General features: G+C 38.8%; 1 protein-coding gene across 1 annotated transcript in view; it reads left to right on the forward strand.

Moving 5' to 3' along the window:
- The window catches only part of LOC135221254 (uncharacterized), a 395,658-nt gene that overhangs the window by 220,196 nt on the left and 159,587 nt on the right, over positions 1-15,875 (forward strand). Inside the window, exons 14-15 of the mRNA XM_064259070.1 lie at positions 13,132-13,337; positions 13,872-14,132. Coding sequence (XP_064115140.1) covers positions 13,132-13,337; positions 13,872-14,132 — 467 coding nt within the window. The remainder of the gene's footprint in view (positions 1-13,131; positions 13,338-13,871; positions 14,133-15,875) is intronic.

Genomic DNA, 15,875 nt, shown 5'->3' on the forward strand with positions numbered 1-15,875 from the left:
TAGTTCTTTAGTCTGTCTCATGTATTGTCCGTGCATTGGTTTGTTGTGCCAGTTCCTCTGTTCTGTCTGTCATTCTCCTGTCTCTGTATATTTCTGGGTCTTCATCTACTTTTATTAGTCCTTCTTCCCATGCACTCTTTAGCCACTCGTCTTCACTGGTTTTCAGATATTGCCCCAGTGCTCTGTTCTCGATGTTGACGCAGTCCTCTATACTTAGTAGTCCTCTCCCTCCTTCCTTTCGTGTTATGTATAGTCTGTCCGTATTTGCTCTTGGGTGTAGTGCTTTGTGTATTGTCATATGTTTCCTGGTTTTCTGATCTATGCTGCGGAGTTCTGCCTTCGTCCATTCAACTATTCCTGCGCTGTATCTGATTACTGGCACTGCCCATGTGTGTTATGGCTTTATCATATTTCCGGCGTTGAGTTTTGACTTGAGTATCACCTTGAGTCTGTGCATATATTCTTTCCTGATCGTGTCCTTCATCTCTTGGTGTTTTATATCCCCTCCTTCCATTATTCCCAGGTATTTGTATCCTGTCTCATCTATGTGTTTGATGTTGCTCCCATATGGTAGCTTTATCCTTCAGTTCTCGTTACTTTGCCTTTTGTATGTTGACTAAGGCGCATTTTTCTATTCCAAACTCCATCCTGATGTCCCAGATACAATCCTTTCAGTCTGGATTAGGGTATCTATTTCCTTGATGCTCTTACCATACAGCTTGATGTCGTCCATGAACATCAGATGGTTGATTCTGTTGCCTCTTTCCTTGAGTTGGTACCCGGCATCCATCTTCTGTAGTACTTTTGTCATGGGAATCATGGCTACTACGAAGAGTAGTGGGGACAGTGAGTCGCCCTGGAAGATCCCTCTCCTGTTATTAACCTCTGCTAGTCTTATTCCAGAGCTTGTAAGTATTGTGTTCCAGTTGCACATTGTGTTTTTGAGGAAGCTAATGGTGTTTTCCTCTGCCCCATATATTTTCAGGCATTCTATTAGCCATGTGTGTGGTATCATGTCGAAGGCTTTCTTATAGTCTATCCATGCCATGCTTAGGTTGGTTTTCCTTCTCCTACTGTTCTTCATTACCATTTTGTCTATCAGGAGCTGGTCTTTTGTGCCCCTACACTTCCTTCTGCAGCCTTTCTGTTGGTGGGGGATGGTGTTTGTCTCCTCTAGGTAGTTGTATAGCCTTTCACTGATGATACCTGTTAGTAACTTCCACATTATTGGTAGGCAGGTGATAGGCCTGTAGTTACTGGCTATATTTCCCTTACTCTTGTCTTTTTGTACTAAGGATGTTCTTCCTGTGGTCATCCATTTGGGTGCATGGTGATTTGAGATACAATGCTGGAGTTGTTCTGCTATTCGTGGGTGTAGGGCCTTGAAGTTTTTGAGCCAGTATCCATGGACTTCATTGGGACCTGGGGCTTTCCAGTTTGGCATTTTCTTTAGTTGGTGTCTGACTGTGTCTGTCGTGATCTCTGTGAATCTTTGTTTTATTCTCCCTGTTTCTTCTTCCTTGACTTCCTGGAGCCATGTTGCATGATTGTTGTGTGATACCGGATTGCTCCATATGTTTTCCCAGAGTCTCTTACTTGGTTCGGCTTCAGGAATTTCTGGGTGGTTGTCTTCCCCTTTTAGTTGGCTGTATAGTCTTTTCTGGTTGGTTCCGAATAGTTTGTTCTGTTGGTATCCCTTATTCCTGTTCATGTACCGTTGGATCTTATGTGCTTTGGCCTTAAGCCTCTGTTTTACATCTTCTATTGTGTTGTTTAGTCCCCTCTCTTGTACTTTGTATTTCTCGTTGAGTTCCTCCCTTGTTTTCTTGCTTCTTAGCCTTTTTTCTGCCATCTCTTTCAGTTTACTCAAGTCAGATCTCATCACCATGATTTGCTTTTCCAGGCGTCTTTTCCAAGGAGGTTGCTGTTTTGGTTTCTTTTGGGCTGGTTGTGCTGGTGGTGTTGGTGTTCGAATCCCCATCAGTTCTGCTACTAATCTTGCTCCTGCATATGCCAAGTTATTTGTTTCTGTGATACTGGTGGTGTGTATTATGCCCATTATTTCATTGACCTCACTTGTTTTCTCCCTTAATTTCTTGGTGTTGTAGGCTTTCATGGAGGGGATATTTGTTCTCTCTGTATCTGGCTCCATCCATTGTCTAATCTTTTCTACCCATTCCGTCCTCTCTGTTACTTCGTCGGTGTTTCTTCGTGTGTCGTTGTTTGATACCTCATCCTCCCTGTCGTCTTTTGTGGCATCGTCTCTCAGTTCGCCTTCGTGTAATTCGTTGTCGTGTGACATGTCCCTTTCCAGTTCTTCCCTTTCTGTTGGGGAGAGCCAGTTCTTTTTCTTTATGTTCCTTACTTGGTCTGCCAGCCTCTGCTGTTTGGGGGGTGTTATTCCTCTCATTCCAGATGTTGATCAACCTTCTTCTATATCCTCTCTCCGTCGGGTTGCTTCTGATGTAGCATCTCCATATTTCCTTATTTTCTTCTCTTGTCCATTTCTTCCTTTTTGCTTCTGTAGCTCCAATCTCAGGCTGTTGATTACTGTTGTTGTGGTGATCAGTTGCTGGATGACGGCCTCCAAGTACCTGACCGTCTTCCCCTTCAATTGGGTTGAATACCTGGTTGCCGGACGAAGCTCCTCTGTTGCCAGAGGTTCCATTTACGTCGTTGTCGTTTATTCCTTCATTTCTTTCCATCATTGCTGAGTTTTGCTATTTAACCCATAGCTGGACCCTAACCCATCAGGGATAGGTACTCATTTACAGCTGAGTAGACTGAGGAAATTATGGTGAAGATCCTTTCCTAAGGAATCAACGCTGAGGAGAGCAGTCACCCATCCAACGACTGACCAGCCCCAATGTTGCTTAACTTGACTTAAGTCCATTGACGACCTAACCCACTCCTCCACGGCGCCACATTATTATTATTATTATTATTGTTATTATTATTATTATTATTATTATTATTATTATTATTATTATTATTACCAATGCCGTAAACATTCATTGATGTATATGCTGTTTCTGTATGAAACCTAGGACTAACTGTTTCAGTAGGGAAACTAGTACTTACTACTACTACTATTTTACTAATACTTTACTACTTTTTCTGCTACTTTATTTCTACTACTTTACTACGATTTCTACTACTTTATAACTGTTTCTACTTCTGCAATTACATTTTCCACTAAATATTCCTATTTTTTCCGATATCCTTATGGTCTTTTATTTTTGCCGATGAGGTAAAAAATGTTCATTGATATATACACAATGTTTTCACATAAGAATATAAAGGAAAAATATGAATAACATAAAATTTAGTGGGAGCAAGTAATGATTGATATTCACGGTTGACAGGGGGTCTCATGCGGTATGCAAGCATTTGCAGCAGTGCAACAGGCCGGTGGCAAAGGGGTTAAAGTAAAAAGCAAGCTCTCACATTATTTAAAAATTAAAACATCTTTCATTATAGACTTTAGTGAGAGATATATTATTAATCCTTTCATTAACATTATCAAAAGAAAGGTCCTGTTTGTAAGGGTCATTATTAGTGTTTTGAAACTACAAGTACTCCAGAATATTCCTTCTATATTAAATTAGCATCAACCAATACATGTTTATTCAATGATAGTAGATAATCTACATATCTATGTATTTTAAAATCAAAGATTACCTCTAAGGGATTAACATGGAAAGCTATAACAATTTTTTAAATTTTTTTTTAGAGCTAACAAATCTGAGGTCTTAACATAGGATAAACCTTCTGGTAGCAGCTGGAAACTGATTAAAAACAAGCTATCTCTCCCACCCAAGAAGGTCAAGGAGATAGCGACAGCTACGAAACAGTTCCTCAAGAACAAAAAGGCTTCTTGGCGTACCCAAGAGAGAATCCTAGGTTCGCTACAGTTTGCGTCGGTGACGGACGTCCTATTGAAAGCCAGATTGAAGGATATCAATCGAGTCTGGAGGAAGAGAGCCAACATCAATCTCAGGGACAAGATCTCCGTAATTCCACCCATTTTGACAAAAAGGCTTCGTCCATGGACGGAAAGCTGGAACCTGGCCAAGTCAGTACCAATGCAATTCCCTCCGCCGTCTCTAACCATCCACACGGATGCATCTCTGAGCGGCTGGGGAGGATACTCGCAATACAAGAAAGTCCAGGGAATGTGGTCGGATATGTTCCGCCAGTTCCGCATCAATATTCTAGAAGCGATGGCAGTTTTCCTGACCCTAAAACGACTGACTCCAGCCAGAAACAGTCATATAAGGCTAGTCTCGGACAGTTTAGTAGTAGTCCACTGCATAAACAGAGGCTCCAGGTCAAGCAAACTAAATCACGTATTGATTGCGATATTTTCGTTGGCAGCGAAAAATCATTGGCACCTGTCAGCAACTCACCTGGCAGGAGTAAAGAATGTTATTGCAGACGCACTTTCCAGGACAACTCCGCTGGAATGGGAGGGGTCCCTGGACAGGAAGTCGTTCTGGTGGATTTGCAATCAAATCCCGGATCTTCAAGTAGACCTATTCGCTACGGAATCCAATCACAAACTACCATGTTACGTGGCACCCAACCTGTACCCTCTAGCTTACGCCACAGATGCGATGTCCATAGATTGGAACAATTGGCAGAAGATTTACCTATTTCCACCATGTGTTTCTTCTTTTGAAGGTCCTGCACAAGCTAAGATCTTTCACAGGACAGGTAGCATTAGTGGCACCCAACTGGCCAAAAAGCAACTGGTTTCCGCTTCTTCTAGAGCTGAATCTCCGGCCCAAACGGATCCCCCGTCCAGAACTGACACAGGTAGTACAAACTCAGACTGTGTCAGCTTCATCAAGAATTCTGAGTGCCCTAATTTTATGGACTTCATGAAGTTTGCAGCCCAAAAAGGACGCTAGTATTGATCCACTAAACATCTTATTCATAGAATCAGATAAAAGAGATTCAACGCTCAGGCAGTATGATTCAGCAGTAAAGAATTTGGCCATTTTTCTAAAAGATTCAGCTGCTCAAAATATGACTACAAATCTGGCAATTTTGTTCTTTAGAACTCTATTTGAGAAAGGCCTAGCCGCTAGTACCATTACTACGATCAAATCTGCCTTAAGGAAGATTTTTCAGCTTGGCTTTAATATTAACTTGTCAGATTCATACTTCTCTTCGATTCCAAGAGCATGTGCCCGTCTGAGACCAATAGACCGCCCTCATACAGTCTCTTGGTTTTTGAATGGCGTACTTAAATTAGCCTCAGACACTGATAATGAGTCATGCTCATATATAACCCTTCTCAGAAAGACCTTATTCTTAATGGCCCTGGCTTCAGGTGCCAGAATATCTGAACTCTCGGCTCTCTCTAGAAATCCAGATCATATTGAATTCCTCCTGTCGGGTGAAGTATTACTATCCCCAGATCGGAAGTTCTTGGCTAAGAACGAGGACCCACAAAACAGATGGGCTCCATGGAAAATTATTCCTCTAACACAGGACTCATCATTGTGTCCTGTCGTTACCCTTAAATCCTTTTTGGCCAGGACTTCCGAAAAATCTTCAGGACCCCTTTTCATTAGAGAGAAAGGTGGTACGATTTCTCATAAAGGTATTAGACAACCAATACTCTACTTTATTAAACAGGCCAACCCGGATTCAGTCCCACACGTCCATGACATCCGAGCAGTGGCTACCTCCATTAACTATTTTCACAATATGAATTTCGAAGACCTGAAGAAATATATGGGTTGGAAATCTCCAGCAGTATTTAAACGCCACTATCTCAAAAACTTAGAGGCCCTTAAATTCTCAACAGTGGCTGCAGGGAGCATAGTCTCCCCCGAATGACCAAGTCTTATCAATTCCTTCCCTTAGCCCCTTTTTGTCAGTCCTTTTTCCCATTAATACTCTCTCCTTCCTACCTGCCTCGCTCGTATTCCCTGCCAACCCTCTCTCTTCCAGGCCGGGCTGGTTGGTTTGCCATCCCGTCACTGGAACATGTACATAGTGTTGAGACCATATCGGTATCACTGACCTGTCTGTACATATCTTTTGTATATTGCTTCAGATACCATTCTTTATATTGTCTTATTGTATTATCTTATTATTGCTAGTTTTAAGCCATAGTTTAAGTTCTAGTGTAATTAGTAAGTAAGTAAATTTCCGCCTTATTACAGTGCATTAAATTTACTCTTTAAGTGAACCTTAGGTTTCATTATCCCCCCTTTTTGATATACTCGTTTGGTATCTGTTAAGCTTGGATGGAAATTCTCTGATACTTTTTCACCGGCAGACACAGGTCGAACCCAGAAAAGGGATTTTGACAAAGGAAAAATCTATTTCTGGGGGAAGACCTGTGTTGCCTGGTGAACCCATCCCTTCTTCTTCTTTCTCCACCCTTAACCAGTTCAAGCTTGGGTGTCTATTCCAGGAATGAAGATGGCGGGTGGGTAGTAGTAGTAGTAGTAGTAGCGAGAGCGAGCGGAAGGTAAGGGGAGTAGCCTTTGTAACGGCTCTTGCCATGGGAGGGACTTTGGAGAGGAATCCTCTAATTGGCAGAAGACCTGTGGGTAGTGGCTTCCACTCGGTCTTATGCTTATACCGACGCCCTTGGGGTGTTCGAGCTGAGGGTAGTAACTTCAGCATACCATGCTAGCTTTTTATCTGTATATTTAGGATCTATTTATACTTGGAAAAGTGAGCTACAGGAACTTTTCACCGGGTGACACAGGTCTTTCCCCAGAAATAGATTCTTCCTTTGTCAAAATCCCTTATTTCTGTACTCATATATGTTTATGTATTGTGTATGTAGATATGTTGATAAATATGTATATTTGTATAAGTGCCTTAACTGTCATGACCAATACCATAATTGTAAGGTGTGTAGTTAAGGGCCAACCTCATGTTACTTTTGGGACCAAAATACAACATTGTATAATAGGCTGTGACTGATGGACAGCTCAGTCACTTCTTTGATTTCTTGTATTTCAATCATCTATTTCACAAGGCCTAAAATCTCAGGATTCCCACTCCACTTGTAATCCACATGGCGTGATGTGAGGGTAACTTATTTGTAGAAAGGAGGGCTGGTAACCGATTCAGTTGTATGCACTGCCAATGGCTTTGCCTTGTCCTCTACCAAGACCTCCTAAAATTTACTGAGAGATGGCCCCTTTGATGGAAGAATTATCTGTATGTTCTTTTTCTTCAAGCTTGCTACTTGGCTGAAGACTGATGTCTGCATCATCTGAAAGGTTGGCTGTTGTCTCCTGGGACTACTTATGCCTGGAGGAAAGTACATATGGTCTTCTCTAAGGGGTAGATGGAACTTTGGGTTGCCTTAGCTTACTCAAAGATGAGGAAGGAGATAGGTGAATACTTGTGACTAGTACAGAAAGGATTCTAGAGGTTTAGGTACCAAGGTCAGTCATCCCAACCCTAGTTTAGTGCCAGTTTTTTCTCTAAAAACTTTGTGAAAAGCTTCTCTGGGAACTGCTGTGGTTCAGGGAGTTCGAAAACCCTCAGGTCTTAGAGGTTCTATGAGGATATTAGGACAGTGACCATTTTGTGGTTGCATCTTGTTTCCTTTTGTTAAAGTTAGCCTGAAGTAGTCTGTGACCCTAATGGAGAGAATCAGAGTCATGCCCAATAAGTGTGCCATCTTCTTGGCCTTGAGCATTACTGCCGTAGGTGTCCCCCCTACCATTAAAGAACTGTGAGGGCCTAGGAATCAGTCTTGCAAGTTTGTAAGGGCCAGGAATTCATGCATTAATATTAGTAGGAAATGTCCTCCATCAAGGAGGACACCTGTGTTGGAGACAATTACTGGGCAGTCACAATCTCCAGAAGCTCCTCTGCCTACTATTTGGGTCATCTTCATCAGTTAGGATGCCTTTGGTCACCTTACTACCATGTTGGATGAAAAATCTTATGGGCTTAGCTCCACAGCAGAATCTTTTTTCAGACTGAATGACTTTCCTAGTCCATTGCTCAGGCTACTTCCCATTACCACCATTGAAGAATTCTACCAGGGAAACAATGGATATGTATTTTTCAAGATGACCAGAGCAGCAGAGGAAAAAGGCACTGTAGTTGTGGTTTGATGTGAGTGCTCTGGAAAAATAATCTACTCTTATCATAGGTGAAATTTTTTATGATGATTATAGTAACTGATGATTTTAGTGACACTGATAGTAACATTCATCCAATTCAGAATCATTGCTTTTTATAAATCATAGTAATGATGATGATGTTGCTTTGTCAAGCGATTGATCTGTCATTAGTTGTGCAAGAGATAACTTTGTTTTACTCTCAGTACTTTGGTATAAATTTTACTGATTAATATCAAGATGACTTTGTATAATTTTTTTTATAATTTTTATATGATAATACAGTGGTACCTCGGCATATGAAAGGCTCAACTTACAAAAAATTCGGGTTACGAAAGCAAATATGAAGATTTTTTTGGCTCTGCATACGAAAATAGTTCAGGATACGAAAGGTTGTTGTTGTAAAGTCCCAAGATTCGCCCGGACCACTGATAATTTTAAAATTTGCACGCTGCCAACTGAGTAGACTCGCCACCATCCTCCCGCTCTCCCATTTGTTCCTGATGCTAGTCACTGCCATAAGATCCTGCTCTCCTATTGGTCAGCATCATGCCTTTATGTAAAGGCGTTCTTCTTCAGCCATTCCTTCGCACCAGCGTTATCGTAACACACGCGGAATTCGTTTGTTAATGTAAATTCGTGTTAGTGATTTTGTTGTACTACTTTATCGTGTTGTGTGAGAACTTAATTAGTATACTACATAACTTAATTACATACAGTATAGTCATGGGTCCCAAGAAAGTTGCTGAAGTTCACGGAAAGAAGAAGATGCTTTCTATGCAGACAAAAATGGAGATAATAAAAAAGTATGAAGCTGGCATGCAGTTGAGTGTGATCGCAAAGGAATACTGCCGAAATCCGTCGACGATAGGCACCATCCTTAAGCAGAAGGAAGCCATCAAAGCAGCTACACCTTCCAAGGGCGTGACTATTTTGTCCAACCAAGAGGAGCACATGCATGATGAGATGGAGAGGCTGCTTCTTCTATGGATTGAGGACAAAGAAATCGCTGGCGATACGATAATCGAGATGGCAATCTGCCAGAAGGCCAGTGCTATTTTCGGCGATTTGATTACCCAGGCCGAAGACGACAGAGGAGAAGGGACATTGACGGCAACCCCAGACTTCAAGGCTTCTCGGGGTTGGTTTGATAAATTCCGTAAACGGACTGGCATCCATTTAGTGGTGAAGAAATTGAAATTTTGTAAAAAATGTAAATATGAAAAAAGTTTTTAGAAAATGTAAAAATAAAAAAATGACAAAAAAAATTTAATTTTAAGTTTGTAAAGTTAAGTGTTACGGTTTTGTTGATGTGTTTTATAAAGTTTAGTTTATGTTTCCTTACATTTTTAATGTGTTTCGTTAAGTTGAGTGTACGTACTACGTAACAAATTTTCTACCGTTTGTCCTCCTCCTCTGTCGCCACTTTCGGAGATAGCCTCACTCGAAAGGTAAGGTTCCACATTTTACTACATACATACGTATGTACGTACAGTATTTCTTGTATACGTACCATGTAAACTAATACACTTTATTTACAGATACATATACGGGTAGTTCGTATTAACCCTTAAACGCCGGAAGCGGTAAAAAAAAAAATTGTCTGCCCGTGTGCCATAAAAGAAAAAAAAGAAAGAAAAGGAAAAGAAAAAGAAAAGGGAGGAAGAGGGGAGGTGTTTTCAGAGTGAGGCGGAATCCGGAAAAAATATTTTTTTTCAAAAAAACACAACGTGCTTAGTTTTCAAGATTAAGAGTTCATTTTTGGCTCCTTTTTTTGTCATTGCCTGAAGTTTAGTATGCAACCATCAGAAATGAAAAAAATTATCATTATCATATATAAATAATGCAATATATGATAGCGCAAAAATGAAATTTCATATATAATTGTAGCGCAAAAATGAAATTTCATATATAATTGTATTCAAATCACGCTGTGCGCAAAACGGTTAAAGGTAACAAGTTACTTTTTTTTCGTTGTAATGTACACTAAATTGCGATCATTTTGGTATAATAACACATTGTAAAAACGATAAAAGCAACACAGAGAAAATATATCACAAAATGATGCATGAATTCGTAACGCGCGGACGTAAAAAAATATATTTTTTTAAATTCACCATAAATCTAAATATTGTTATAGAGACTTCGAATTTGTTTCAAGATGAAGTTAAATGATGGAATATTACAATACTGTAAGAGTTTTAGTTTACAATTGCAGTTTTCGACCATTTCGGACGAGTTAAAGTTGACCAAATGTCGAAATTTTTTATAATTTTTTTTTATATGCAATTACAGTGGTCCCCCCGTATTCGCGGGGGATTCGTACCAGACCCCCCCCCCGTGAATAGTTAGAACCCGGGAATGTTTGGAACCCCTATAAAAATGCTAAAAACAGCCTATTTTGTTAGTTAAAACTCAAGAAAAACCCACTAAAAATTTTCATACATGGTTTTTTTAATAGTTTTATCACAAAAAGTGCATTTTATGATGAAATTCATAAAAAAAACCCCAGGAATTTGTGGATATTTACCATAGAAAAATACCGCGAATGCGCAAATTTTCCGCGAATAATGCAAGGAAACCTTCCCGAGAGAAATCCGCGAATGTGTGAGTCCGCGAATCTGGAGAACGCGAATACGGGGGGTCCACTGTATTTCGGAAATAAGAAAAGCTACAACCTTCAAATATTTTTCCTTTTATTCTACATGAAATTGCGCACATTTTCATATATAAAACTCTATGAAATGCCTAATATGAAACGGAGCAAATTTTCCGAGAATGCGATGTATGCATTTCGGAGATTTATGGCGGAGAATCCGCGTGCAGAGGGAAGGAAAGTTATTTTCATAAATTCACCATAAATCGAAATATTGTGCTAGAGACTTCCAATTTGTTTCAAAATGAAGGTAAATGATTGAATATTACTAAAATATAAGAGTTTTAGCTTACAATTGCGTTTTTTTACCATTTCGGTAGAGTCAAAGTTGACCGAACGTGGTTTTTTTCCTATTTATCGTGATTTATATGCAAATATTTCAAAAATGAGAAAAGCTACAGCCTTCAATTATTTTTCGTTGTATTCTACATGAAATGTCACACATTTTCATATATAAAACTTTATGTAACGGCTAATTTAAAATGGTGCACACATTACCACAATCGCATGTATGATTTTTTTGGAAGAGTTACCGCGCGGACGTAAGGAAAATGTTATTTTTTTCATAAATTCACCATAAATCGAAATATTGTGCTAGAGACTTCCAATTTGTTACAAAATGAAGGTAAATGATTGAATATTACTAAAATATAAGAGTTTTAGCTTACAATTGCGTTTTTCGACCATTTCGGTAGAGTCAAAATTGACCGAAGGTTGAAAATTTGTCACTTATCATTTTTTATATGAAAATATTTCAAAACTGATAAAAGCTACAACCGTGGGTTGTTTTTAGTTGTATTGTGCATGAAATTGCGCACATTTCCATATATAAAACTTTATGTAACGGCTAATTTTAAAATGGTGCAAACATTACCACAATCGCATGTATGATTTTTTTCGGAAGAGTTTTACCCCGCGTTGGACGTAAGGGAAAAGTTTTTCATAAATTCACCATAAATTAAAATATTGTGCTAGAGACTTCCAATTTGTTGCAAAATTAAGGTAAATAGTTGAATATTACTAAAATATAAGCGTTTTAGCTTACAATTGTGTTTTTCGACCATTTAAGTAGAATCAAAGTTGACCGAAGGTTGAAATTTTGGCACTTATCGTTATTTATATGGAAATATTTCAAAACTGATAAAAGCTACAATCATGAGTATTTTTTGTTGTATTCTAAATGAAATTGCGCACATTTTCATATATAATACTTCATGTAACGAATAATTTAAAATGGTGCAAAAATTATGTCAAAGTGACAAAATAATTTTTGAGATGTGTCACTGATACTTTTTAGTGCGATAAGAAAGAAATTCGCGCCTGCGTAACGATTGTAAACAAAACAACGCCTTCATCAGTGAACTCCCAGCATCCCCCAAGGCGCGTGATTCAAAAGTTTTCAGCTGGTGGGCCTATAAGTATTTTTCCGCGAATTTTTAAAAAAACTTTTTTGAGTCAACGCATGGTACATCCATTCGGCATACGGGAGACATTTTGACTCGACGTTTAATACGTCCATTCGGCGTTTAAGGGTTAAGTTAGGTATTGAACGATCCAAATTGTTGTATTTCATTGTTTATTGGTCAATTTAGCTTTACTATAAAATTTACTGGGGTGTTTTTGTAGGGCTTGGAACAAATGAGGTAATTTACATGTAAAATGCGATTCAAGATACAAAAAGCTCAGGTTACGAAGGCCACCTCGGAATGGATTAATTTTGTATGTCGAGGTACCACTGTATTTCTTAGTTATTTTGAAAGGAAACAACAGATTTGTCAAGTTAAGTTATTTTATGGATGAAAACTAAGGAACTTGTTTCAAAATTATCATGGTGTGATAAAAACCCAAATAAAATGAAGATGCTGATGGGCTTTATTTTTTTTATATGTTGTGGTGGTGACCTCAAATATAATCGATAGCATAATGACCTTTCTGTGTCAGCCATAGTTATTTTTACAATGATGAAGTCTCATTTAGACAAAGAATATTGCATGTATATTGATGTTCTTAATGTTATTCTAACTTTTGTATGGTGAAATAAAACTCAATGAATTACATGGTATATATAATAATAAATTTCACCTCAGAATCTCGAGTTGTGTCACCAAATTATGAATAGTTGATGCTTAATAGAATAAGAATACTAGTTCCTTGTGACAGACTTCAAAAATCAAGTATTTTGTGATGGATGGGTTTGTGCAGAAGCAGTGATGGGTGCATGCTATGAGATAACAAAGATGTTGTGATAATGTTGGATATTATACTGGAAAACATTGTAGGATTTTTATCTCACTCAGATACACATTGTAGAATCACTGCTTTTTGGAATACAGACACTTGAATTATTTTTGTGTATTTTTCCAGCACCCTTCCGGTAATGGCTCATAACTCTGGTGTTGTTTACGTGAGTTTTTGCAATTGTGGACGAAGGCAAGGGCAACGAGAAGATTCTTTCTCAATAAAAGCAGCAAATTATACTTTTTACCAGCAACTCGCTGAAAGTTGTTGTAGTCGTCTAGAAAATACTATACCATTTCCTACTTTCAAACCTAGTGTAACGGATGCCAAAGGTAGAGTATATTAAACTTGTTTCCATGTTTTAGCTTTGTGCATTTTTTTTTCTGTACTTTAATTACTCCTCTTTGTGCATTTTTTTCTATACTTTAATTACTCCCCCAAGAATGAATTATTTAGATTGGAAAATTTTATATCATAGTTTATTCAAGCATAACAAATTACTACCTTATCAGAGAAACTGATTTTGTAAGATAGAGCAGTGTTAGATCATCTGAGTGTTGGACACTCGAACTGTTATTGATTTCATCTTGGCATACATATAAATACTTTAGTTTATTCTTCCTCACATTACATACTTATATATAAGAATAAGTTTTCCAGAACCCATGCAAAATTGGTCAGCTCTGTAGCTGCAAAATAAATATTGTAGCAGTGTACTTTAGCACCTTTCAGAATAATTTTTGCTTTTATGTTTCTAGTCGCAGGAATGACTCTCAAAGTGGTTTACTTATATATAATGCTAACCAAAATTGTGTGTTATTGAAATTAAGTTATTGAAATTAAGTTAGTAAAATTTCATTTTCCAGCTGCCAAGGTTAGTGGGTCTGAATCTGATGAAATGGAGATTGAATCAAGGTCATCATTATCTAGAGATTCCAGAGACCAAGCTGATTCTGAAACACCACATACACCTGGTTTAAGCCTTGTGGGAACAGGACTTAGTGGAAGCATGAATAGTGCAACTGGAACAGCAACAGCAGCAGCTCGCTTAATTGGTGATCACAACCATACAGGATCTCAAGTTGTTATAACTTTAACAAAAGATGATTCCAAAGTTATAACCAAAGGTACGAAATTATACCTGTATGATCTATGTTATTTATTAGGAATTTATTTGAGCATACTTTGATACATGTTCCAGTTTTGTGTATATTTTATTATAGCATTTTTGAAATGCAGTAGTTGGGTTGTATAGGTAGTGCAAACAGTCCCTTCCCCCTTGTTTGTGAAGGGTATGTTCTTAGTGCTCTCACAGATGTGTGCTGCAAATATTTTGACTTCATCAAACCCTAATATCTGTTTCTCATACTGTGAAATACACAGTGTATTTCTGAAATAGAGCAAACATACACAGTAAATAATAGGGCTTGCCCAATCCTGGAGGCTTGAGTTGGTGTGTCCTCTCGAAATATTGTAAACATACTTTTAGAATATAATGGGTTTTTCATCAAGATATGACAAGGAGAGAGCATGTAACTGACAATGGCATTTTTAGCTAATACATATTGAACTTAAAGAAAGCTAGCATTCACATGAATGTCTGTATCTCTCTCTCTCTCTCTCTCTCTCTCTCTCTCTCTCTCTCTCTCTCTCTCTCTCTCTCTCTCTCTCTCTCTCTCTCTCTCTCTTCACATGCTCTACATGCTCTTGCCACCCTTCCTGTTGAAAACAGACATAGACAAAACTAAAGTACAAAATATTAATGTGCACTAGATAAGGTCATGACTGATCTGAATGCTACTGTAATTACTAAACATTTGGATCATCCATGTCATCAGTTTAGGAGGATTGAATTACACAGCCTTAGCAAAAAGAACGTTTTTCTTAAGAGCATTATAAAAGAACAAGTAGAGTTGTCAGTGTCTGAAGCCAATTTGAGGACATCATTCAAAAACCATGACACAGAAGTAGGCCTTTACAGAAAGGTCTAAGTCTAGCACAAGCCTTGGGAATAGACGAAAAATAGGAATCTGTTAAGTCTATGTTAAAACCCATTTGAAAGATCTTCTTCAAGGCTGACTTATTCGTAGTAATAGTGCTAGCTGCTAACCCTTTTTCAAACAAAGACCTAAAAAAGGATATAGCTGAATTGATAGTCATGGTTTTGATGTTTGATTTCTTCAGGAAAGATGCCAACTTCTTAACTGCAGCGTCATACTGCCTCAGAGTTGAATCCCTTTTATCTGATTCCAGGAAAAGGATATTCTGGGGATCTATACCTGGATCTTTTTTAGCCGCAAACTTCATGAAGTCCATAAAGTTAGGGCTTTGAGAATTCCTGAGGAAGCGAACACAGTCTTCATTTGTACTGATTGAGAGAGTCTGGGATTGGGAATCCGTTGGGGGTGAAGACCCAATTCCAGAAGCAGAGGATACCAGTTGCTCTTCGGCCAGTCCGGTGCTACTAGGGCCACTTGTCCCTTGAAAGTCCTGAGTTTGTTCAGAACTTTCAGAAGAAGATTCACTGGAGGAAAGATGTAAACCTTCTTCCACTGGTTCCAGTCTATGGACAGAGCGTCTGTGGCATATGCCAGAGGGTCCAGGTTGGGAGCCACATAGCATGGAAGCTTGTGGTTTGCTTGAGAAGCGAAGAGATCTACTTGGAGACTGGGACACTCCGGTGTTATCCATTGAACGAACTGTTGTCCAGAGACCATTCTGACTCCAAGGGAACTGACCGGGATAGAGCGTCTGCTATCACATTCCTTACTCCCGCCAGGTGGGTGGAGGAGAGGTGCCTTTTGTACTTGTCCGCCAGGGAAAAGATGGCTATCATGACATGGTTCAGATGTCTTGATTTGGAACCTCCC

This window comes from Macrobrachium nipponense, chromosome 2 (assembly GCF_015104395.2).
Source record: "Macrobrachium nipponense isolate FS-2020 chromosome 2, ASM1510439v2, whole genome shotgun sequence".
Taxonomy (NCBI): Eukaryota; Metazoa; Arthropoda; class Malacostraca; order Decapoda; family Palaemonidae; genus Macrobrachium; species Macrobrachium nipponense.